The sequence below is a fragment of the Argentina anserina genome, chromosome 7 (assembly GCF_933775445.1).
Source record: "Argentina anserina chromosome 7, drPotAnse1.1, whole genome shotgun sequence".
NCBI lineage: Eukaryota > Viridiplantae > Streptophyta > Magnoliopsida > Rosales > Rosaceae > Argentina > Argentina anserina.
In genome coordinates, this window is record NC_065878.1 from 21,103,295 (window position 1) to 21,126,475 (window position 23,181).

At 38.1% G+C, this 23,181-nt stretch overlaps 4 protein-coding genes across 4 annotated transcripts; all 4 read left to right on the forward strand.

Annotated features, from left to right (window-relative positions):
- The first annotated feature begins 1,947 nt into the window (after positions 1 to 1,947).
- On the forward strand, positions 1,948 to 5,213 carry LOC126802244 (uncharacterized). The gene is made up of 8 exons (XM_050529841.1): positions 1,948 to 2,296; positions 2,530 to 2,669; positions 2,760 to 2,859; positions 2,975 to 3,073; positions 3,185 to 3,529; positions 4,026 to 4,118; positions 4,197 to 4,403; positions 4,717 to 5,213. The coding sequence occupies exons 1-8, from the start codon at positions 1,976 to 1,978 to the stop codon at positions 4,978 to 4,980; spliced, it is 1,569 nt and encodes a 522-aa protein (XP_050385798.1). The 5' UTR covers positions 1,948 to 1,975; the 3' UTR covers positions 4,981 to 5,213.
- Positions 5,214 to 5,265: 52 nt separating this feature from the next.
- LOC126802245 (ankyrin repeat-containing protein At2g01680-like) lies at positions 5,266 to 8,679 on the forward strand. The gene is made up of 2 exons (XM_050529842.1): positions 5,266 to 6,126; positions 6,312 to 8,679. The coding sequence occupies exons 1-2, from the start codon at positions 5,533 to 5,535 to the stop codon at positions 7,200 to 7,202; spliced, it is 1,485 nt and encodes a 494-aa protein (XP_050385799.1). The 5' UTR covers positions 5,266 to 5,532; the 3' UTR covers positions 7,203 to 8,679.
- Positions 8,680 to 9,298: 619 nt separating this feature from the next.
- Positions 9,299 to 11,805, forward strand: LOC126803167 (ankyrin repeat-containing protein BDA1-like). The gene is made up of 3 exons (XM_050530930.1): positions 9,299 to 9,874; positions 10,706 to 10,903; positions 11,225 to 11,805. Exons 1-3 carry the CDS (start codon positions 9,299 to 9,301, stop codon positions 11,774 to 11,776), a joined length of 1,326 nt encoding a protein of 441 aa, XP_050386887.1. The 3' UTR covers positions 11,777 to 11,805.
- A 9,047-nt stretch (positions 11,806 to 20,852) lies between these two features.
- LOC126802842 (ankyrin repeat-containing protein BDA1-like) lies at positions 20,853 to 23,046 on the forward strand. The gene is made up of 2 exons (XM_050530553.1): positions 20,853 to 21,431; positions 21,967 to 23,046. The coding sequence occupies exons 1-2, from the start codon at positions 20,853 to 20,855 to the stop codon at positions 22,798 to 22,800; spliced, it is 1,413 nt and encodes a 470-aa protein (XP_050386510.1). The 3' UTR covers positions 22,801 to 23,046.
- Positions 23,047 to 23,181: the final 135 nt, after the last annotated feature.

The window sequence follows — 23,181 nt, forward strand, 5'->3', positions numbered from 1 at the left end:
ACGTTTAGTTGGTGATTGCTTGTGCGTGTGTTTGATTGATTATATGTATATATTAGTTTTGGTATTAAATCCGAAACTTATTAACCTTTTAAACTTTTTGTGAATTCGTTGTTTTGTAGTTATGTGATTCATCACTGGCTTTGGATCCCTGACTTGTAACGATACATTCTTGCTATATACTACTAACGATTGTATATAGGGTTAATATCGACGAGAAATTCCAACGCTTCCGTCAAATGGTGTCATTGCCGAGGATCCCCAATCATAGAATTTGGAACTTTATGCGGTAAACCATTTTTTGATATGTTAAACTAATTTAGTCTATTCTCACTTATAATTAGATCAAACCAAGAACTAAAATTTCGGCGAGAACAGAAATATTGAGGATCTGAAAATTAGAAATTTCGATTTTAAAAAATATTAAGTAAATTGATGGAAATTTATATAGAAACATGGAAATTTTGAATGAAACTTTGAAAAATGTTTATTTGATCAATTATCTACTATATGTCATAAGAAATTATTATATAACTATTAGTTTGTAATGAGTTATAGTAATTTGAGATGAAATAATCGTCGAACATTATATATAGATATACATGTATATTTACCCAAAAGGAGACTAGGTCATCACGCCTTATTTACATATATTACATCAAACATGAAATTACACGAGTGATTACATAAAAGATCTATAAGGTACAAAATTTTCACTATCTTCATTATGTTCTTGAGTAAAATCATGAGTATATTGTGAATAATAGTCATTAAATGATATATCCTCTTTATAATTTTGCATATATTAACTTATATGTCAACCATATGGGTATTGAGTGATTGACTGTAGGTTGTGGTACTGGTAGTTCCTGTTCAGATCAAGTATTTTTCGACTTTGACCATAACCATAGCTTTGTGAAGATTGTGTATCAGATTGTGTCCATATGTTTTCACTTGATTGCATCTCATTAGAGAATAAATATGGTGGATAAAGCATGTTGATCCCCCCATAAGGGTAAGGTCCATCATTTCTTCCTTCTAGACCAAAGAGGTTTGATTCCCCTCACAACTAGTTCAGTTTTATTTTAATTTTAGGTGAATGTTGAGACATGAAATGCAATATATAATAAAAAGAGTCATATATAACAATAAGTTGGTGTGGTAGAGTTGATTATAACTCTGTGCTTGCAAAATGATGGATCAGAGATTCGATTCTCCTAACCAGTGATTTTTTATTTTATTTGAAGTTGGTCTAACACGTGGCGATATTATGAAAATATCAGGAAATTTTAAAAGTTTCCGGATATAACGAGAAATTTTGAAAATTTCTATCGAAAAATGCTTGGTATGTAACAGATATATCCATATGCCGAAAAATGGACTTTCGCATAAATATCGAAAAAATTATGAATATTTTAGTCCATAAATCAAACAATTACCGAGTAGGGGATCATGTTTTGTCCTAGGAATCTACCATTTTGTGTCCCTAGAATAACTAAAACGTGACTCATGTTTAATTCAAATTTAACGAAATAACTTCCGTGTGAAACAAGTACTATATGTGAAACTATATATAGCCGATTAGCTGAATGCAAATGATGATAGGCGAAGTTTCAACTAAATTATGAGTCGGAACCAAACAAATTTCGGCAACTATAAAAATAAAAAAATAAAAAATAAAAAAGATAGAAATTTCACCATTTAGTTTTAGTGTTCTGAACATATATGAACTCCCTCACCCACTTGTGATAAGTGATTCAGTGGTGACACTATAAAATGAGACCAATGTCAGCACAGCACATCAAAATATCAAAGAGAGAGAGAGAGATTGACCAATAACAGCACCCGTCACATCCAAACAGATAAAACATAGCTTTCCTTTCCATCTTCTTCTTCCTCCCAAATTCCAATTCCCAATGGTGCTGTCATAATCACACCCCCCCCCCCCCCAAATTCCCGCTGCTCATGCCAAGCCCCAATGCCGTCGCCGTCGTCTCTCCCCAAACCCTCATCCTCCCCGACGCTTCTAGACCCCTCCGACCCTCTCCGCGAGGCCGAGGACCGCCTCCGCGATGCCATTGAGGAGCTCCAGCGCCGCCAGCGCTCCGCCGCCGCCGCCCGCCACCACCACCACCCTCCCTGCGACCACGCCAGCGACGAGTCCTGCGTCGCCCACGCCATCGGAAACCTCTGCCAGAGCTTCCTCCTCTCCTACGGCGTCCGCGTCGGGATTGGGATTCTGCTTCGCGCGTTTAAGCTCGCTCGCAGACAGTCCTACTCTTCCTTGCTTGATCTCAAGGTAGGAGACAGTGGCAGTTTACGTAATTATGCTCGCATTTCGTGCCTGATTTCGTTTTGTTAGTAGGATTTCGTATCAAAATTAAGTTTCGTATGATCACGCCTGTAAATTGCTAGAAGAATTGAACTTGTTTAGCTGAGAATCGAAATTAGTGGCGAAATGTTTATTTTGAGGACCTTTGAATCGAGCTATGAAGGAAGTGCGATGGTTCTGTTGTTGTTGTTGTTTTGCAGCAACTTGTTTCGGAGAAGGATTTGATTGTGAGGGAGGAAGCGTGCCGAATCGGCTTGTTTTTCGGTGGATTTAGTGGTTCTTACCATGCTCTTAGATGCTGTTTGAGGAAGTACAGAAAGAAAGAGACGCCATTGAATGCGTGAGTATTCGTCTCTGTGTCTTTGTTTGTATGTTTCGACTTATTTTGATGCTGTTATATATGACATTGTTTAAGGGGATGATGGAGCAGAATCTTAGCAGGTTCAATTGCCGGTTTGTCTATTTTAGCATTAGATGATTCAAGCCGAAGGCGGACACTGTCTCTGTACTTATTGGCAAGGGTAGCACAGGTAAATTGGTGCATATTGTATCTCTGGATCTCATAGTAGTTGCCAACCAGTAATATGATGGGATCTTTACTGGTATTTTTAATTTCTGAATTGAAGACCTCTCTTTTGCTTCCAGTCGGCTTATAATTCTGCGAAGTCGAAGAACAAGTTTCACTTTTGGGGAAGCCACTGGAGGCATGGGGATTCTCTGCTATTTTCTCTTGCATGTGCACAGGTATCACTTGTTTATTTGTTCAGCTTGCAATTTTTCATGTTTTCCTAACTCTCCTTTTGTTTTGCTCCCCCACTATTCCATCTTTTATGTAGTAAATACATTCTGTTGCAGGTTATGTACGCCTTTGTAATGCGTCCTGAGAGCTTGCCTAAATCTTATCTGGAATTCATCCAAAAGACTGGTCCTGTTGCTCAGCCTGTATATAAGGCCGTGAGGGAGTGTTGTAGAGGATACCCGGTGGATATGGCCTCACTAGCTGATTACTTGACTGACAAAGGGAGAAGCGATATAAAGTTGGAAGAGTTTCCATCCATTCTTCCTTGTTCTGTTATTCATCCCCACACAAATTCATGTTTAGTGCAGAATGCATTTGCAACATCAGCTACATTTAGAAAAACATTTCCCCTTTACTTCTCTTTGACGTTTGTACCATTTGTTGTTCTCCGCCTACAGAAGGTAATTTCCTTTAAAGTTGTTTTCTTTCTTTTACATTGATTCTGGTTCGTGAGTTTTTGCATTATTCAGTTCCGGTAAGCAGCATAGTGGATTGTAGCAATTTATTTTGGGGCCAACTTGCCCCGACCTTACTATTATATAACATATGTCCCTTATACCTAGGAAGTTTTGATTTCTAGGGTAGTCCTCCTATATCTTATTACTCATCTGCCTTTTACATAGAAAACTAGGCGTTTCTAGGGTGATGTTGTTACTATGGATGCAGATGTTACACCAATCTGACTTTCCAGTCTGTTTTAGCTACTTTTCATTTGCCACTTTAATACCCATTTCAAGTAATAGAATGAATTTGTTGTTTTTATTCTCAAGAGATGTTATAGTTGCTAGCAAATCTCAAGAGGATAGTTAAGGGGGGCTGAATGTATATTGTCTCGTTTGTCACTTCTTACACTTTTTTTGTTAATTGTGATGTTGATTTTAATTTAACGTCATCCAGTTCCTGTCGGCCCCTGCGCGCACCTTTTTGTTTGCTCTTAAAGATTCTGTTCGTTCAACAGCATTTTTGTCTGCTTTTGTCGGAATCTTTCAGGTAACTTTTTTTCCCTAGCTTTTTTGGTTTACGGTGATTTGAATGGTTATAGTCCTAAGGTTTCTTTGGTGGTGCTAGGGTGTGATATGTTTGCACAGAAAAGTTGCATCAAAAGACAACAAGCTTGTATATTGGATTGCTGGTGGCCTATCTGCTCTTTCAGTTTTACTGGAGAAAAAGGCAAGGCGTGGTGAACTTGCTCTATATGTTCTTCCGCGATCAGGAGAATCTTTGTGGTATATCTTAGTAAACCGTCACCTGCTTCCAGATATTAAGAATGCTGAGGTATGGCTTTATTACCTCGCCACTTAACCCTTTGACTTTGATCGTTATCACCATTGAGAAGGAAACATTGTGTTCAACCAATTTTGAATGAGAAATCTTTGCTATTCGAATATTGTCTTTTTGTTGATCTAGCACTCCGGTGACCATTTTGTTATTTAATTTTGAATTGAGAGAGTTGTTCTGACAATTTTCTGATCCGGGTCTTGTAACAACCGTGGGTCATGTGTTCTTAAGTTGAGTGATACAGTTAGTTTTTTCTGCAATAACGCCTCATATATTAGGTGGTATTGAATGCCCTTTTTTATTTTTACAGGTGTTTTTGTTCTGTTTGTGTATGGGAGGAATCATGTACTACTTGGAACATGAGCCAGACACTATGGCTCCATTCCTGAGGGGTCTGATTCGGCGCTTTCTTGCTAGTAGAATTAGTACTTCAATCAGTTCGTCTAATAGGAATGCTTCCTACTCATATTTGCAAACTCTTGATGCTATGAAGAAGCCGAAACTTTTAGAGAATGATGGTTCTGACCCACCTTCTGAGAAGAAGTACAATCTTGAATCAATACCAGGGCTGTGAGGGGTTGAGCTCTAAACTCCCCAACTCCCAAATTTTTGGAACATTTTCTTCGGATTTTGAATAAACATTGTATCGACTATCGAGGAATCAGTGACGGTTTAGGTTTATATTTTATAACGAACACGTTCAATATTTTGCATCCTTTTCAAATGATTTGTTGTATAAATATCAAACCTCTGCGATTTCACTTGATTTTGAAAGAAAATAATTATCAATGGAATGATTGATCCAACTCTTGACCTGTTGGTTGTTTCACATGGTTCATGCTCATTTATTTTATGCCAACTCTTGACCTGTCTGAAGTATTATAGTTAGAGCGTCAATATGTTAATAACTTTACGAGGATAGATTCTGATTTTAATTACGTGTTTTAGGACTTCTAAGAATAAAGATCGGCACATGGTGTCATTTGTTGTTATCTGGTGAAGACCTTTTTTTTATCACCTGGAATTTTCTGCTGCAAGAACTTGTATCTAGTGAAGAACTGATTCACCAGAACAGAAATATATAGCCCGATGTAGAAAATACAGATGAGATAGAATATATATCTGAATGGAGCTGTTTGACTCGGACCAATCACAAAGGCTGTTTGAGGCTTCTCAAACTGGAAATGTCCAGTTTCTGCATCAATTGCTGGCAGAAAATCAACTTCTTCTGCATAGTGTTTCACTGGTTTCCAGAGAAAGCCTCTTGCACGTTGCTTCGGTTGCTGGCCATGTTGATTTTGTCAAGGAAGTTGTAAGGTTGAAACCATCTTTTGCCAAGGAATTGAACCAGGATGGATTAAGCCCCATGCATATTGCAGCAGCTAATGGCTTTCTAGAAATTGTAAGGGAGCTGCTTACAGTTGACCCGAAACTCTCACAGCTTAAGGGAAGAGATCAATGGACTCCACTGCATTATGCTGCTGTGAAAGGGAGGGCAGATATTATCCGAGAAATGATTTTGGCTTGTCCAGAAAGTGTTGAACATGCGACCGTACAAGGGGAGACTATGTTTCACCTGGCTGTTAAGAACTGCCAATTTGAAGCTGTTGCAGTTCTTTTGAAATTAGTGCGAGAATTAGGCAGGCTGAAGGTCCTCAACATGAAAGATAATCTTGGAAATTCAGTTCTTCATCTTGCAACTTGGAAAAAGCAACATCAGGTATGTGTAATTTTATTACTCTCATTTCAATGCTAACTATATTCGGATGGGAAGGTATATAACTATATATATGTAACTCAGAATGAATTTATTGGAAAGTGATCAAGAAACATTGTAGTCAATCCTGATCGAGCACAAAAATTTATAATCTTGAAAGCTAATTATCCGAGTACACATGTTCACAGGTCGTGGATTGGTTAGCTCACAGTGAAACTGGTGCTTTAGAAGTAAACAATGTAAATCAGAGTGGACTCACAGCTCTGGATCTGCTACTAATTTTCCCTAGTGAAGCTGGTGATAGAGAAATGGAGGGAATCCTTCGTGGTGCTGGAGCTTTAAGGGCACGAGACATAGTCCATCCTAGTTCTGATGTTCCTTGCTCGAGTCAGAATCATAATCCGACGGCATTGGAGACCCATCAAGACCAGCCAAGTAAAGTAGCTTTGAGGGCAATGGATATAGTCCATTCTACTTCTGATCAATTTGTTCCAAATGGCTCTCCCGAGAACCATTCTCAAATGACATCAGAGACTCATCAAGAGCAGCCGGACAGTTTGCTGGAGTACTTCAAGTTCAGAATGGGAAGAGACTCTCCTAGTGATGCACGTACGGCACTATTAGTTGTAGCTGTGTTAGTTGCCATAGCAACCTTTCAGGTTCCACTCAACCCTCCAGGAGGTCTATGGCAGGACACAGACTTGAACAAGAATGGGACTGAGCCACCACACCTTGCAGGGACGTCCAATATGGCTTCTTATTATCCAGCTTACTCAATCCTTTTTGCAGTTTTCAACTCCATTGGATTTTCGCTTTCTCTTCACATGATCAATATCCTCACAACCAATTTCCCTTTGCGGTTGGAGCTTCAAGTTTGTGGCATTGCAATGTACTTTACCTACATCAATGGATTGATTACAATTTCTCCAGGCGAAACTGCAGGTTGGTACTCGCTGTTTGCACTTACGCCAGCTTTGCCTGCGGTGGTTCTATTTGCTGCCAGAAGGGTTCAGAAACTTATCATAAAGCTCAGACAACTTCTGCTAAACCAGATGCCGGTATTGAGTAGATTCATATAATTTGATAGGTTATGAGTCATGACAACCATCTCAGTGTTGAGGGCTGTATCAGTTCATAGAAAAAGTAGCATATTTCCTGGTTTCCATGATTTGATGTACACAATGTTTTAAAAAACTTAAGACTACTTATATAACGCCTCTAGACAAAAGCAGTGAGGCTTAAAAAACTTGCTCATCGCACATCTATAGCTACGTTTTTCATGTCTTTTACTACACATTTGAAAATAATTTTTTGGTATTTTTTTTTATATTTATATATATAATGTGTTTAAATGAATGAAAACTATCTAAAAAGTTTCGATTATAATTTTTGTTAGGAATGACAAAAATTATATTGAGCAAAAAGAGAAATACATGGAGCAATGCAAAAGCATCGAAATGAAAAAGTAACAAACAACAAAAAGCACAAGTGTTTTTGTAAAAGCAATAAAAGATAACAACATATGAATGCCTGAAACTAATTGTAATCAAAGGACTAAATGTCTCCTGACTACTGCATAAGTCAAAACAGTGAAAATATTGGGAAGTAACCAGAACCGTAACTGTAACCGTAGCAGAGCCGGTCTATATGATTTGAAATGCACACGAGAGGCGGCCCGAGAGACACGAAGGCGACCAAGGGCGTACTCCCCTCGAGATACGTACTTGTAACCGTACAACCTCAAGAAGTTCCCTCGTGACATTAGCAATCGAACTCTCTGAAACCATAACCAAAGGAAAGGGTGTTCAAACAATGACACCCCGAAGTGCCAGCCTCCAGGATCCCAAATCCGGACCAAACAATGGCTGGCCGCAACATCCATGCACCAAACAAGCCCAAGCAAGGAAGTCTCAAGTCTGAGGGTTCCCAAGAAGAGCAAGCCCACCTAAAGAAGGCCCAATGGGAAATGCTCTGGCCACCCAAACCAAAGCCCACACAAACACCTCCCTCCTCAGCCCTCCTACCTGTCGCTGGCGTCAGGTCGTTCTCCACCGATCGTCAGAATCCATTGAGGGAAATCGCCGCCGGAACAAAGCCCATTTGGCCACCGCCCGAAACCAACACGACTCGCCTCTTATAGATCTGAACCCACCTCGTCCCGGATCCCAAATCCATATTAGAGTACCCCAGCTCGGAAAACTGGCAACCCAAGACGGCAAAGACACCAACTCGAACCTGTCGCCAAACCAGATTTGATCGCCCAAATCTGCCATCACCAGACGTGTACCATTGCGCAGCCGTGCTTCATTGACCACCATCCTTCGCCAAAACCCCTCCGCCGCAGCACACTTCGACTCAGGTTCACCAGCAATACGATGCCATAATTGCCAACAAAGATGAAGCAAAAGAAACCCAATACTCTTTGGAGGAGTAGAGGGAGAGAACGACCTCGAGAGGCCGACTGATAGACATCACGATGAAGATCAGACGTCTGATGTCGCGTCAAGCACAACCCCGAGGTTAGAGTTAGTTGTCGCCTTACGAGAGAGAGAACCATTTTTTACATCTTCTAAGAATGATAAGTTAATATAAAAGCAATGTATTTTATTATATCTAAATGTAATATATTAATAAATTTTAATGTATATTTGTACTTTTTATATGTATAAAATTACACATTTACATATTTTATTATTAATTATTTATAACATAAGACTTGTGCGCCTTAAATTTTAATGCTTAAAACTTTTAAGATAACGTTTTTTAAAACATTGGACGTACACAATTGAACCAATGGAATTGCTGTAGCAAAGAACTATAAATCGAAGGGTTGTTTCTTAGTTTCTAACGTGACCCTGTTGGCTATTGCTCATGGTCCCGGTGAGATTATTTTATTGTCATAATTGAGGTAAATGTTTTGCTCTTGCCGTCTATGTGATCAGTGAAGAGTGTCGATGGTTTAATCGAGGTAAATGTTGTTAGTTATTTAATAAATTAATGACTACGAGAATGGATACTGATGATTACTATATGTAATTATGTATCTGATACAAGGATTTGTAATGGAATCTTGAGCCGGTTTTCTGTAATTTAGTGAAGGACCTTTTCACCTGACGAGTATATATAGTACTGCTCCTTCAGGGTACAGATGAAGTGCTCAACACAACCCATCTTAATGGATATGAAGCAGCTGCTTAAGGCTTCTCAAACTGGAGATGTCCCGCTTTTGCGTCAATTGCTGACAGATAATCAACAGCTTCTGGAATATGCTCCACTAGCTTCCGCTGAGAATCCCTTGTCTCTTGCTACAGCTGCTGGTCATGTGGACTTTGTCGAGGAGATTCTAAAGTCGAAACGATCTCTTGCGAAAGAATTGAACAAGGATGGCTTTAGCCCCATGCATGTGGCATCTGCTAATGGCTATCTGGAGATTGTAAGGGCTCTGCTGAGAGCTGAACCTGAATGCCTCCAGGTTAAAGGAAAAGATGAATGGACTCCACTGCATTGTGCTGCTAGGAGAGGCAGGGCAGATATAATCCAAGAAATAGTTTCGGCTTGTCCAGAGAGTGTGGAACATGTGACAATTCTAAGGGAGTCTGCATTACACCTTGCTGTTAAGAATAGCCAATTTGAAGCAATAAGAGTCCTGTTGGAATTGGTGCGAGAAATGGAGAAGCCGCATGTCCTGAATATGAAGGATAACCTTGGCAACTCAGTTCTTCATCTAGCAACTTGGAAAAAGCAACACCAGGCAAGTGCTTTTTGATCACTCCTGTTTAAATCCAAACTAAATTAGCAAATGCGAACATATAGTGTGTAGTAGGGTGTGCATTTCTTACCAAAAATGCGGTACCGCACCGTAATGCACCGGTTTAAACCGGATAACGGACAACACCGTTTTATATTGATTGAATTATGATTGTGAAAATACCAAACTGCTTATGAATAGATTGGATTAGGATTAGACATCTCAAATCGAATAAAACCAAACCGTATTGGTTTAAAATAAATAATTATTTTTATTATCTATTTAACAATAACATAATGATATAGTAATACACCAAATACCCTAATAGTAAAAAACTTTATCTCTAAGGTTTTAAGCCACAAGATTGCCAAGATCTATTTTAAATTGACTAAATTATATTTCTTTTTACCACTTGTCTTTCTTTCTCTCTTTGGTTTTTATCTTATAGTATATTTCAAAGAGACATTATTATGTAGTATTATTCAAAAATTTGTACCTTCAAAACGTGGTTAGTATTTAGTTTGTAATATTATTAAGAGACTTGATGACTTTATTTATTTCAATTTGATATGTGGAAATAAATGATTTATCCAAAACCACACCGAAACCGTATCGGAAATGTGGTTTGACAGATAAACAGTTTGACTAAACTGAATATTGGATCTAGTTTGTAAAATAATCAAACCGTTTAAAGTGGGTTGGATTAGATTTAACCTCCAACCCGCACCCCACGGTGCACACCCCTAATAGTGTGTACTTTTGCAGATAAGGATCAAGAAACTATGCAGTTGATAATGTTGAACTATTTAATTACTTGAGTACATATGTTCACAGGTGGTGGAATGGTTAGTTGGCATCGGAACTGCTCCAGCAGGTGTGTTGGAGGTAGACAGTGTAAATCAGAGAGGTCTCACTGCTCTTGATTTGCTACTAGCTTTCCAAAGTGAAGCCGGTGATAGGGAAATAGAGCAGATTCTTCGTGGTGCTGGAGCTGATTTGAGAGCACGAGAGGGAGTCCGGTCTCATTCTGATGTAACTTCATCGGGTCAAAACCATAACCAAATGGCATCAGAGACTCAGCAGCAGCAGCCAAATAATGTGGCTTCTACAGCACTAGATATAGTCCATCCTCTTTCTGATGTACCTTCACTTGGTCAGAATCATAACCAAACGGCACCACTGGCCAATCAAGAGCCTTCAACAGCTATAGATATAATCCCTCTTAGTTCTAATGCACCTTCACTTGGCCAGAATCATAACCAAATGGCAACACAGACCAATCAAGAGCAGCCAAATAATTTGACTTCGACAACACTAGCTCTTGTCCATCCTGTTTCTGCTGAAATAATTGAGAACCACACTCAAATGTCATCACAGACTCATCAAGAGGAGCTAGACGATATGGAGTACTTCAAGTTCCAAAAGGGCATAGACTCTGTTGATAATGCACGTACAGCGCTGTTAGTTGTAGCTGTATTAGTGGCTACAGCGAGCTATGAAATTGCACTCAACCCTCCTGGTGGTCTTTGGTCTGACACAAACTTGAACCCAAATGGAACTGAGCCACCACACCTTGCAGCCACTGCCAACATAGCTTCTTTTTTTCCTATTTACTCCATCTTTGGAGCCATTCTGAACTGCATTGGGTTTTCAGTTTCTCTTCACATGATCTATGTCCTCACAACCAATTTCCCTTTGCGGTTGGAGCTAATAGTCTGTGGCCTTGCAATGTACGTAACCTACATCAATGGATTGATTACTATTTCTCCAGGTGAAACAGCAGGTTGGTACTCACTGTTTGCTCTTACACCAGCTTTGCCTCCGGTGGTACTGTTTGCTGCCAGAAGGGTTAGGACACTTTTGAACAAGCTAAAAGCACTTCTGCGCAATCGGATGCCAACTTGAGTAGATTCATATGATTTAAACTAGCAAGGTGCCCGCGCTCCGCCGCGGGGTACTCATCAGGGGAGGATTTGGTCGAGATTTGTTTGTTCAGTTGAAGTAGCCAAAGTCATACATGGGACTATATCGGGTGAACATATAAAACTTTAAAAGATATAATAAACACGCAACCCGTTATATTGATTATATATACATTCACAAAAGCAATGCAAAAAGCCCTGCATCCTACTTACAGAAGAAGGGGATTCTACATCCCTATTACAATAACTGCTTTTAAGCAAAAATGCCGTTAATGTTGATGTATTTGATGTAAAGGGATTCACTTTCTTTGCTTGTTTGGGTTGTGCGGAAGCGTAACAAACAGCAGTATTGGAAATAATGGAACAACCAAGCAACGATAAGAAAAACAAACACACGAACACAAGATTTATAGTGGTTCACCCAATCAATGTGATTGAGCTATGTCCACTTTCGGAGCCGGCGAGAACTTCCACTATAATCAATCGGAGAGAATACAATAGAGGTTTATACTAAAACCCTCTAACTCAAAACCCAACTTGGCAGCTACTGCCTTTGCTCTTAGGTTGATTATAAATTCCCTCTCACACAAATATGTTGACGGCACAACATATATATATATATATACCCTAGCATATATATCCTAATTAACCTAGCTAGGCATGCATTCCCCACGTGATCAGAGTGGGCTAATCCACAAGTTGGGTTTTATCCAACATTCAATTAAAGCCAATTCCAATAATCTCCACCTTGGCTTTACTTGAAACAAATTCTCCAAAGTAGAACTTCAACACCAATCGCCGCTCCGACATCCCCTTAGGGATTTCAAATTCTGCCAACACCAATCAAGTCCAAGCAATGCTTGAACTTGCTCAATGGAACCGACTTTGTCAACATATCAGCAGGATTATCTTCAGTTCCAACTTTCAGGAGTTGTATGTCACCATCCTCCACCAATTGACGAATCTTGTGAAATCTGACATGAATATGCTTAGTACGATTATGAGTAACCTGGTTCTCTGCTAAATGAATAACACTCTGACTATCACAATAAACATCCACATAGTCTTGAATTACACCCAAGTCCTCAAGCAAACCACGAAGCCAAAGAGCTTCTTTTGCACCCTCTGTTACAGCCATATACTCAGCTTCTGTAGTCGACAAAGCAATAGTATGTTGCAAATTCGACTTCCAACTCACTGCTCCACTAGCAAGAGTAAATACATAAGCTGTAGTTGATCTGCACTTGTCCAAATCACCTGCGTAATCAGAGTCCACATATCCAACTGCACAATGATTCATCTTATCCTGTTGAAAAACTAATCCAACATCCACAGTACCAAGAATATACCGTAGAATCCACTTCATAGCTTGCCAATGGCCTTTACCTGGATTATGCATATATCTGCACACTACACTTAAGGCCTGTGAAATATCTGGTCTAGTACACACCATGCAATACATCAAGCTACCAACAGCACTAGCATATGGAACTTTAGCCATATATTTTCTCTCATCATCTGTACTAGGAGACATAGAAGATTTAAGCTTGAAATGAGAGGCAAGAGGTGTACTTACAGGTTTAGTTTTATTATCAATGCCAAACCGTTGTAGTACCTTCTTCAAATATTGTTTATGTGATAAACAAACCTTGCCTTTAGATCTGTCTCTTTCAATTTCCATGCCCAAAATCTTCTTTGCTTCTCCCAAATCCTTCATCTCAAATTCACAACTCAACTGTGACTTCAATTTATCTATCTCCACATTGCTCTTAGATGCAATCAACATATCATCAACATATAAGAGCAAATAAATGAAGGTTCCATCCTGTAGCTTGCGAAAATAAACACATGGATCATAAAGACTTCTTGTATACTTCTGACCAAACATAAACTTATCAAATCGTTTGTACCACTGCCTAGGAGATTGCTTCAACCCATATAGAGATTTATGCAGTTTACAAACCAATTTTTCCTTACCGACAACTTTGAAACCATCCGGCTGGGTCATATAAATCTCCTCTTTCAATTCACCATGTAAGAAAGCAGTTTTAACATCAAGCTGTGCTAACTCAAGATCAAACTGTGCAACCAAGGCTAAAAGAATACGAATAGATGAATGTTTCACAACTGGAGAAAATACCTCATTGTAGGCTACTCCTTCTTTCTGTGCATAGCCCTTTGCTACCAATCTAGCCTTGTACCTTGATCCTTCCTTTTTAGCAAATACCCACTTGCAGCCAATTGCTCTCTTCCCATGTGGTAACTGAACCAACTCCCAAGTCTTGTTCTTGTAAAGAGACTTCATCTCCTCACCCATAGCCTTTTCCCACTCCACCTGATCTGAATGTATCACAGCTTCTTCATAGGTAGTAGGAACTTCTTCTTCAGCCATTGGAAGTGCATAAGTCACCATATCATTAAGCCATGCAGGCTTTGGAGCATCTCTTTTTCCATTTCTAACTACAATAGGTTCATCCTTTTGTGGAGACTCCTGAGCTTGAGCCTCTACTTCAATACTACTATCCTCATTGGTTGATTCATCTGGAGCTTGATCATCTTTTTCCTTAGGCTCCACCTGCTCCAAACTCTCTACAACCACCTTCTGCTTCTGAGAAATATTCTGCTCACTCTGATTAAACATAACAGACTCATCAAATGTAACATCCCTGCTCACAATAGTTTTTCTCGTATCCGGACACCATAGCCTGAATCCCTTCACACCATCACTAAAACCCATAAAAATAGCTTTCTTTGCTCTTGGATCAAGCTTGCATTCCCTGACATGATAATAAGCAGGACAACCAAAAATATGTAAGTAATGATAATCAGTAGCAGGTTTTCCAGACCATACCTCCATAGGAGTTTTCCCATCATTTGCAACTGTAGGCAGCCTGTTAATAAGATGGCCTGCATATGTAACTGCCTCTGCCCAGAACTTTTTGTCTAATCCAGCATTAGACAACATACATCGAACCTTCTCTAACAAAGTTCGATTCATGCGTTCTGCTACCCCATTTTGCTGCGGTGTTCCACTAACTGTGAAGTGCCTCACAATGCTCTCATCTTGACATAATTTCAAGAACGGATCAGACTTGTACTCACCACCATTATATGATCTGAGCCTCTTAATTTTTCGACCGGTCTGAGTTTCAATCATCTTCTTCCACTTCACAAATATATCTAAGACTTCATCTCTATGCTTCATGGTGTACACCCATACTCTTCTAGAGAAGTCATCAACAAAAGTAACATAATACCGCTTACCTCCCATAGATGTAGTCTTTGTAGGTCCCCATACATTTGTGTGAACATAATCTAAAACTCCCTTAGTTTGGTGAATCGCTGTACCAAACTTCACTCTAGTCTGCTTTCCCAAAACACAATGTTCACAGAACTCCAATTTGCAAGTCTTTGCACCTTTCAACAAGCCTTGCTTCACCAATCCTTGCATTGCTTTCTCACCAGCATGTCCAAGACGCATGTGCCATAATCTGGTAGTGTCTGCATCATCTGTAGTCTCAGAAACTGCTGTTTCACTTGTAACTGCACCCCCTTGTAGAAAATACAAGTTTCTTTCTCTAGTACCCTTCATAATCACAAGTGAACCAGAAACAACTTTAGCAACACCATTTTCCAATATAATTTTGTGCCCCTTTGACTCCAAAGTTCCCAAAGAAATCAGATTTTTCTTCAAGTTCGGAACATACCGAACGTTTGTCAATTCTCTAACACTCCCATCATGCATCTTCAGACGAACTGTACCAAGCCCTTTAGTTCTGCAAGGACTATCATTACCCATGAGAACAAGTCCACCATCCAATTCCCTCAAAGTAGAGAACCATTCCCTGTTAGGACACATGTGGTGGGTACAACCAGAATCCATTATCCATCTGTCAGAATAATCAAGTGCCAATAAACTTGCCAAAGCAAAATCAATCTCAATGTCTTCAAAGTAATCTGCACTCAAAGCAAAATCAAAGTCATCATCATCTTCAATTTTTGCCACATTCACTTCTGAACCTTTCTTGTCTCTATTCTTCAACTTGGGACAATCTTTCTTCCAGTGCCCCTTTAGACGACAAAAGGCACACTCATCTTTTGCAGGAAATTTACTTCTTGACTTGGAACGAGATTTACCTCTATTTCCACCAGACTTTCTGTCATCAGATCTTCCTCTGACTACAAGTGCTTCACCTGACACCCTGCTTTGCAATTGTTTCTCCTTCTTTCGACACTCATTATTAATCAAAGAATTGCACACATCATCAAATTTCACTTCATTCTTTCCATGCAACAATGTTGTAATCAAATGTTCATAATCATCAGAAAGAGAATTTAGCAAACATAAAGTTTTATCCTCATCATCAATTTGGACATCCAAATTAACCAAATCTGCAATTATCTTATTGAAATCACTGATGTGCTCAGGCATAGAAATACCTTGTCTGTAGTCGAAACGGAAAAGTCTCCTCTTCAGGTGAAACCGATTTTCAGCACTCTTCACCATGTACTGGTCTTCTAATTTCTTCCACAGCTCCTTTGCCGAAGTCTCCTTCATAATAAAGAACTTCTGATCCTTAGCAAGGCACATTCTGATAGAACCACAAGCCCATTTATTAATCTGTTTCCATTCTGCATCGTCCATATCTTTCGGTTTGTCTTCAAGAGCAATATCCAATTCTTGTTGACCCAAGAGATCCATCATCTCACACTGCCACATGCCAAAATTATTTGTTCCATCGAACTTCTCAACTTCAAATTTGGCACTACCAATTGATGGTCTAGCTCGTGAAGAACCCTAAGACGACGAGCCATCTTTCTTCTTCTTATCATCACCGTCACCCATGATTTCCAATCAATAATCAACTCCCAGTTCAGAACAAGTGCTCTGATACCAGTTTGTTGTGCGGAAGCGTAACAAACAGCAGTATTGGAAATAATGGAACAACCAAGCAACGATAAGAAAAACAAACACACGAACACAAGATTTATAGTGGTTCACCCAATCAATGTGATTGAGCTACGTCCACTTTCGGAGCCGGCGAGAACTTCCACTATAATCAATTGGAGAGAATACAATAGAGGTTTATACTAAAACCCTCTAACTCAAAACCCAACTTGGCAGCTACTGCCTTTGCTCTTAGGTTGATTACAAATTCCCTCTCACACAAATATGTTGACGGCACAACATATATATATATATACCCTAGCATATATATCCTAATTAACCTAGCTAGGCATGCATTCCCCACGTGATCAGAGTGGGCTGGCTAATCCACAAGTTGGGTTTTATCCAACATTCAATTAAAGCCAATTCCAATAGTTTGAACCACTGAAAATATGAAACAGAGATAATATCAGAATTGAAGCTTCTATAGATAAAAAAGTTATATGAAATACATTGTACCTGTTTGTTTTGCTGGCAGTAATTCTTTGTTTGATTTCAGCTATTGGTTCCACTTTTGTTAGTACATCAGTAATCCTTCATATTTTATAATAAAAGGAGCAAGAGGTTAAGGTTTCTTTAACTCTAAAAGACAAACCATATAAAATTTGAAAATCAGATTAATAATTATATATACTTACATTGGTTTCCATTTTGTTATCACTATGATACACACATGAGTAAGATTGTCTGGTTACAACCTTAACTGTGCAGATGTGGCAATCATAATAGTGCTATGACTGATGAGTAACAATTTAACTCTATAAAAGAAGTTGGTGTCCTGCATAGAAATATAAGTGGTTATTTTGTTGATACAATGCATTATGTAAGCTATAATTGACCTCAACTGAAATTGACCTGTCTTTTGTATAACTGCAGTCATTCAAAGTTTCTAGTTGATCGATATCTTTCATTTGATGTTTGATTTGGCAGATAGAGCAGGTTGCATATATAACTGGAGCATATGTATGATGCATCCATGAAGCTGCATAGATAGAAATTTAAGTCGGTTTTGCTACCTTAAAAAAAATTGATAGTGAATGCATGATTGAATATTTATAAAATCTTATACCTTGCTCTAAATTCAGCTGTCTAAGGAGTTGATGGATCAACACATATAGAGGTACCCATCTAGAGTTTAAAATATTGAATCTACGTATAAGAAGTTAAGAACAAATAAAAACTAAATAAAAGTCAATTACTTGGTGAATATAAAAAATGACATTATATCATAGTTGAAGGCTTGAAGCTTCTATAAATAAATAGTTATAAGCAATGCATTTTACCTGTATGTTCTGCTGGCAGCAATTCTTTGTTTGATTTCAGCTATTGGTTCCACTTTTGCTAGTACATCAGTAATCCTTCATGATTTATAATAATAATAAAAAGACGAATTGGTTAAGGTTTATATAACCATGGAAAACAAACCATATAAGATTTGAAAATCAGATTAAAAATTACATTTACTTACCTTGGTTTCTATGACACTTGAAGAGTGATATTGTCTGGTTACAACCTTAATTGTTTCGTGCAGATGTGGCAAGCATAGTACCATGATTGCTAAGTAACAATGTTTGATATTTTAGCTCTACAAAAGAAGATGGTGTTCTGCATAGAAATAAAAATGGTTATTTTGTTAGCACAATGCATTACGTAAGGTATGATTAACCTCAATTGAAATTGACCTGCCTGTTGTATAGCTGCAGCCATTTAAAGTTTCTAAGTCGATCGATATCTTCTCTTTGATAATCAGACGGAGCAGATTGCATAACTGGAGCATTTGTAGGATGCATCAATGAAGCTACACAGATAGAATTTTAAGTCGGCTTCAATAACTAAATGAAAATTTGATAGTGAATGATTAAATATTTATGAATACTCATACCTTGCTCTAAACTCAACTATCCTAGAGTTGATGGATCAACAAATACAAAGGTACTCATCTAGAGTTCAGGATACTGTCATCTGCGTATAAGAATGAATAGAAACTATAAAAAAGTCAATCACTTGGGGAATACAAAAAATGATATAGGATGTCTCACTTTGATGCACTTTGATTTTTGTGGCAGCAAATGTAATCACAATTGGAGGGGGTAAATTGTTAACACCAACAACACCAAAATGGTTTGCAAATGATCCCCATAACGTGACTCTCAAGTTCTAACCTCATCAGGACATTAAATAACAACTCTTTATACAATTAAGTTAAAATAAAAGTGGAGGTAAAGGATAATTAACTGGATATTGTGGAGAGAAAGCGCTTTAGGTTTTGTATCTCTATGTTGTGCTTTATTGTATCCTTCCATCAATATTTACTTGTTCAGCTGGATAAAAGTCAGTGTCGCTGACGATATCTTTGTAAACAAATATAAACAGTCAGGAATCATGTCATATGTTGTAAACTGGCATATAGTTATTGATAAATAACGATTACCTATGACAACTGTATTATCATTCATAGGTATTCAAGATTAGCAAAATTGAAAGACTGAAACCGGTGAAAAGGTAAAAAAAAAAAACGGACTAAATTTCAAAAATATATGAACACATATGCACACATGATGTAAAGAACAGAAATTGAACACTATTTACACCGATTGTAAAATTTTTGCCAGTACATCTTTGTACACAATGTTTTTTGTTTGATCATTTGACATTGTTTCATTGTCAACTATTATCTTTATTCCTTCTCTCGATGTAACTCGAGATATGCCACATACAATTGACCATGAGTGAAAACATATTGTGGTAAATATAAACCAATTTGCGCAAAAGATTGTCCTTGACTTTTATTTTTTGTTATTCCATAACATGGTCTTAGTGGAAATTGATATCTTCTTAAAGTAAACGGCCAACGATGGTCTGACGATTACAAAACAATACGGGGTAAAAAGAACTTATGATTTATGTGGGAGCCAGTCAACACCCAAACTTCAATAATTTTATCAAAAACAATCTATAATTATTAGTCTAGTCCCATTGCAAAGACCATTTATAATAACCCGATTTTTCGGAAACGATGTTTGATTTGATTTAATTTCTATAAGTTGTGAAATTTATCTAAATGAAATTTGGTTGTTTGCGACATTACGAAATAAGAATGGAAACGTTCTCGAAACGTTTATTTAGAAAAACGTTACGTTTCCGCGACGTGAATGTCGACTATTATTCCGTCGCTCGTTTGCGAAAACTTCTTTCATGGAAGTTGTAGAGCTCATCGATACGAGTTTGAGGACACATCACGCGTTCGAATCAGACGTCGAATGTGAACAGTACTAAATCCCTATTGAAATTATATAAAAAAAATTAGGTTATGAGTCATGAAAATCATCTCAAGTTAATAAAGTAAAACTGTTACCGGTATCCATCCTTTCAGAACTTTGATTGCTACCAGTGATCTTGGTCGTTTGGTGTGACACAGAGCAGTTGATATTTCTTTTAGAAGATATCAAGATATAAACATTGTTTCTTATTGAAAAACGTTGACCCTGTTGCAGATGTTGCACAATACATGTCACGAAAGTGCTTATCATACGTAGGGTGGCAATGGTATAGAAAACCATTCCAACCTATTCGTATACCAACCGTATCAAATATGTTGGTATACCAAATACTTGGTACATGGTATATGGTACAGTATACCGTACCAATATTAAAAATACGGTAGGTAAGTGGTATAGATTTTCCATATACCATAGTATATCGTACCTACCAACTTATATTATATTAAATTATTTAATTAATATATATATATATATCTTTAAATTTCAATTGTAGATTTATTGAAAAATAAATCTAAACCATATATATTTACTAACCTTAATCTAAACTGTTGTAGCTAACTAAAAATAAATGATTCATACGCAACTATAAATTTTAACTGAGATTTATTCTCTGGTCAATCTGAACTGTTGTAGTTTTCTGGCCAGTTAATGATTTGTTATAGTTTGTCAGTAATATACTAATGATATTAATCATATTACGCTAGAGTTCTGACATTTGTACTGCTACGTGTTTAGACTTCTCTTTACATATATAATGAAGAACCCATTTCCCCGGAAAACACATATAATCAAAATCATTCTGAATAAGGAAGCTTAACAAAACCTGCAGAATGGATCAAAGGCTTTTTGAGGCTTCTCTAAGTGGAAACATCCAACTTCTGCACCAGAGATGCTTGCATAGAATCCACTCCTACTCCATATATACTCTTGCTCTAGATGCTACAGAGAACCCCCTACATGTTGCTTCACTTGCTGGCCATGTTGGCTTTGTTAAGGAGATTGTAAGGTTAAAACCAGCTTTGGCCAAAGAAATGAACCAGGATGGCTTTAGCTCTATGCATATCGCATCTGCCAACGGATATCTGGAGATTGTAGAGGAGCTTCTTAAAGTTGATCTAAGACTATGCCGGCTAAAGGGAAGAGATCAATGGACTCCTCTTCATCATGCTGCAAGGAGAGGAAGGCTAGATATTGTCAGAGAGATAGTCTTGACTTGTCCAGAAAGTATTGAAGATGTGACAGTACAAGGGGAAACTGCTTTGCATCTTGCTGTTAAGAACAGTCTGTTTGGAGCTGTTGAAGTTCTGATGGAACTGGTCACAAAAATGAGGAACGTGGACATCCTGAATGCCAAGGATAAGCATGGCAATACAGCTCTGCACTTAGCAACATGGATAAAACAACACCAGGTATTCTCAATCTGATAACCTAGTTTTTCATTTTGCTTTTCCATCAAGATCGACACTGAAGGTAAACGGATGTTGTGTTTCGTAGCCTTTGTCACCCTCAAGGTTAGTGTTGACTTCCTTGTTTTACTAATTTGACAGTCCAACTAACTGTCTTGTTGAATAAATCTGGTAATCTCATCCTTTATTTTTATTTGCTTTAAATTATCAGTTCTGCCACAAATTATCCTGTCAGTTCTTTTGTTTTTCTGATGATAAAATACCGATTTAACTGGACAACTGTCCTGTTCTTCAAGTAAACAATGTATAGTAAGTCTAGAAAATTTTGAAGCTAATTATCCTTCTACTCCTTTGATGGAGCAACTTTGAGGAACTCTACTTAAGTACAATGTTCAAAGGTGTTGGTCAAGAACTCCAGATATATTAAAGAGTTCTAGACTTTTTAAGGAAGTAAACAATATAGTTTGAATCATATATAGTTATTTGAAGGTCATAATGTTAAGATAATCTAATTAATGATGTACAAATATATTAACAGGTGGTGGAATGGTTAATTAGAACCGGAACTAGTACCACAAGTTCATTGGAAGTAAACATTGTAAACCAGACTGGTCTCACTGCTCTTGATTTGCTATTAATTTTCCCAAGTGAAGCTGGTGATCGAGAAATCAACGACACTCTTCGTAATGCTGGAGCTTTGAGAGCACAAAACCTAGTCCATTCTGCTATACCGTTAGTTGAGTCTGATAACCAAACCCTCTTGAATTGCCCTGTGGAAACGGGGACATGTCACTTGCAGCATCCAAATGACATCACTGAATACTTCAAGTTCAAAAAGGGTAGAGATTCTCCTAGTGATGCCCGCACCGCGCTGTTAGTTGTAGCTGTATTGGTGGCTACAGCGACATTTCAAGTAGGACTAAACCCTCCAACCGGTATATGGCAGGACACTGAGCTGAAAGGGAATGGGACTAGCAGTGAAACAGCACACATTGCAGGAACATCCATTTTGGGGTCTTATAGCGCACCTTCATTTGTGGCTATTGTGACTTTCAACTCCATTGGTTTTTCAGTTTCACTTTACATGATCAACCTCCTCACATCCAATTTCCCTATGCAGTTGGAGCTTCAGATCTGTATGGTTGCCATGTACTGTACATATAATACGGCTATGATTAACATTGCACCAAAGAACACAAGAAGCTTTGTTGTTGTATTTACTTCTGTTTTGCCTACTGCTGTATCACTTGCTGCCCCATCGCTTAGGCAACTTTTTATCAGGCTTGTACTACCTCTGGTGAATTCAGCACGGAGATTCATTCGTTCCAATTACCAAAACTTTTGCATTTCTGGACATTTGCCTCCGACATGAGTGCAACCTCATTGTAATACAAAATAAAACTTCAATAGCTTTTGGTAATGGCTTGTAATCTGATATTTATGTTCAATAGTGTTGTTATAGTACACACATACTGTTTTGCACAAAAACTTTCCATGTTGAGGATCAATTGTTCTTCTCCTGCATGACATGGGGAATGAAGAGTGCAGACCGGAAAACCTTTGTTTATAAATAAATGTCCTTTGTATTCTCAGATTGTAAACTGTTGAATTTCTGTTGGTGCCTACGTGTTATTCTATTTCCAGGGCAGTTGGGTGGCAAGCAGCTAGGTTGTTCTTGTTGATATCAATTTGCTGTAAGCCTGTAACGGCCGGAGTATCAATTTTCAGTATTTTCCAGAAGCAAATAAATAAA

Excerpts from the sequence above, each read along its gene's own strand:
- LOC126803167 (XM_050530930.1), top strand. The coding sequence starts at position 9,299 with ATGGATATGAAGCAGCTGCTTAAGGCTTCTCAAACTGGAGATGTCCCG. Across the intron at positions 9,875-10,705 it reads CTTGGAAAAAGCAACACCAG|GTGGTGGAATGGTTAGTTGG; the intron begins GCAAGTGCTTTT and ends ATATGTTCACAG. Across the intron at positions 10,904-11,224 it reads GAGTCCGGTCTCATTCTGAT|AACCACACTCAAATGTCATC; the intron begins GTAACTTCATCG and ends GAAATAATTGAG.
- LOC126802244 (XM_050529841.1), top strand. The coding sequence starts at position 1,976 with ATGCCGTCGCCGTCGTCTCTCCCCAAACCCTCATCCTCCCCGACGCTT. Across the intron at positions 3,074-3,184 it reads TTTCTCTTGCATGTGCACAG|GTTATGTACGCCTTTGTAAT; the intron begins GTATCACTTGTT and ends ATTCTGTTGCAG. Across the intron at positions 4,119-4,196 it reads CTTTTGTCGGAATCTTTCAG|GGTGTGATATGTTTGCACAG; the intron begins GTAACTTTTTTT and ends TGGTGGTGCTAG.
- LOC126802842 (XM_050530553.1), top strand. The coding sequence starts at position 20,853 with ATGGATCAAAGGCTTTTTGAGGCTTCTCTAAGTGGAAACATCCAACTT. Across the intron at positions 21,432-21,966 it reads CATGGATAAAACAACACCAG|GTGGTGGAATGGTTAATTAG; the intron begins GTATTCTCAATC and ends ATATATTAACAG.
- LOC126802245 (XM_050529842.1), top strand. The coding sequence starts at position 5,533 with ATGGAGCTGTTTGACTCGGACCAATCACAAAGGCTGTTTGAGGCTTCT. Across the intron at positions 6,127-6,311 it reads CTTGGAAAAAGCAACATCAG|GTCGTGGATTGGTTAGCTCA; the intron begins GTATGTGTAATT and ends ACATGTTCACAG.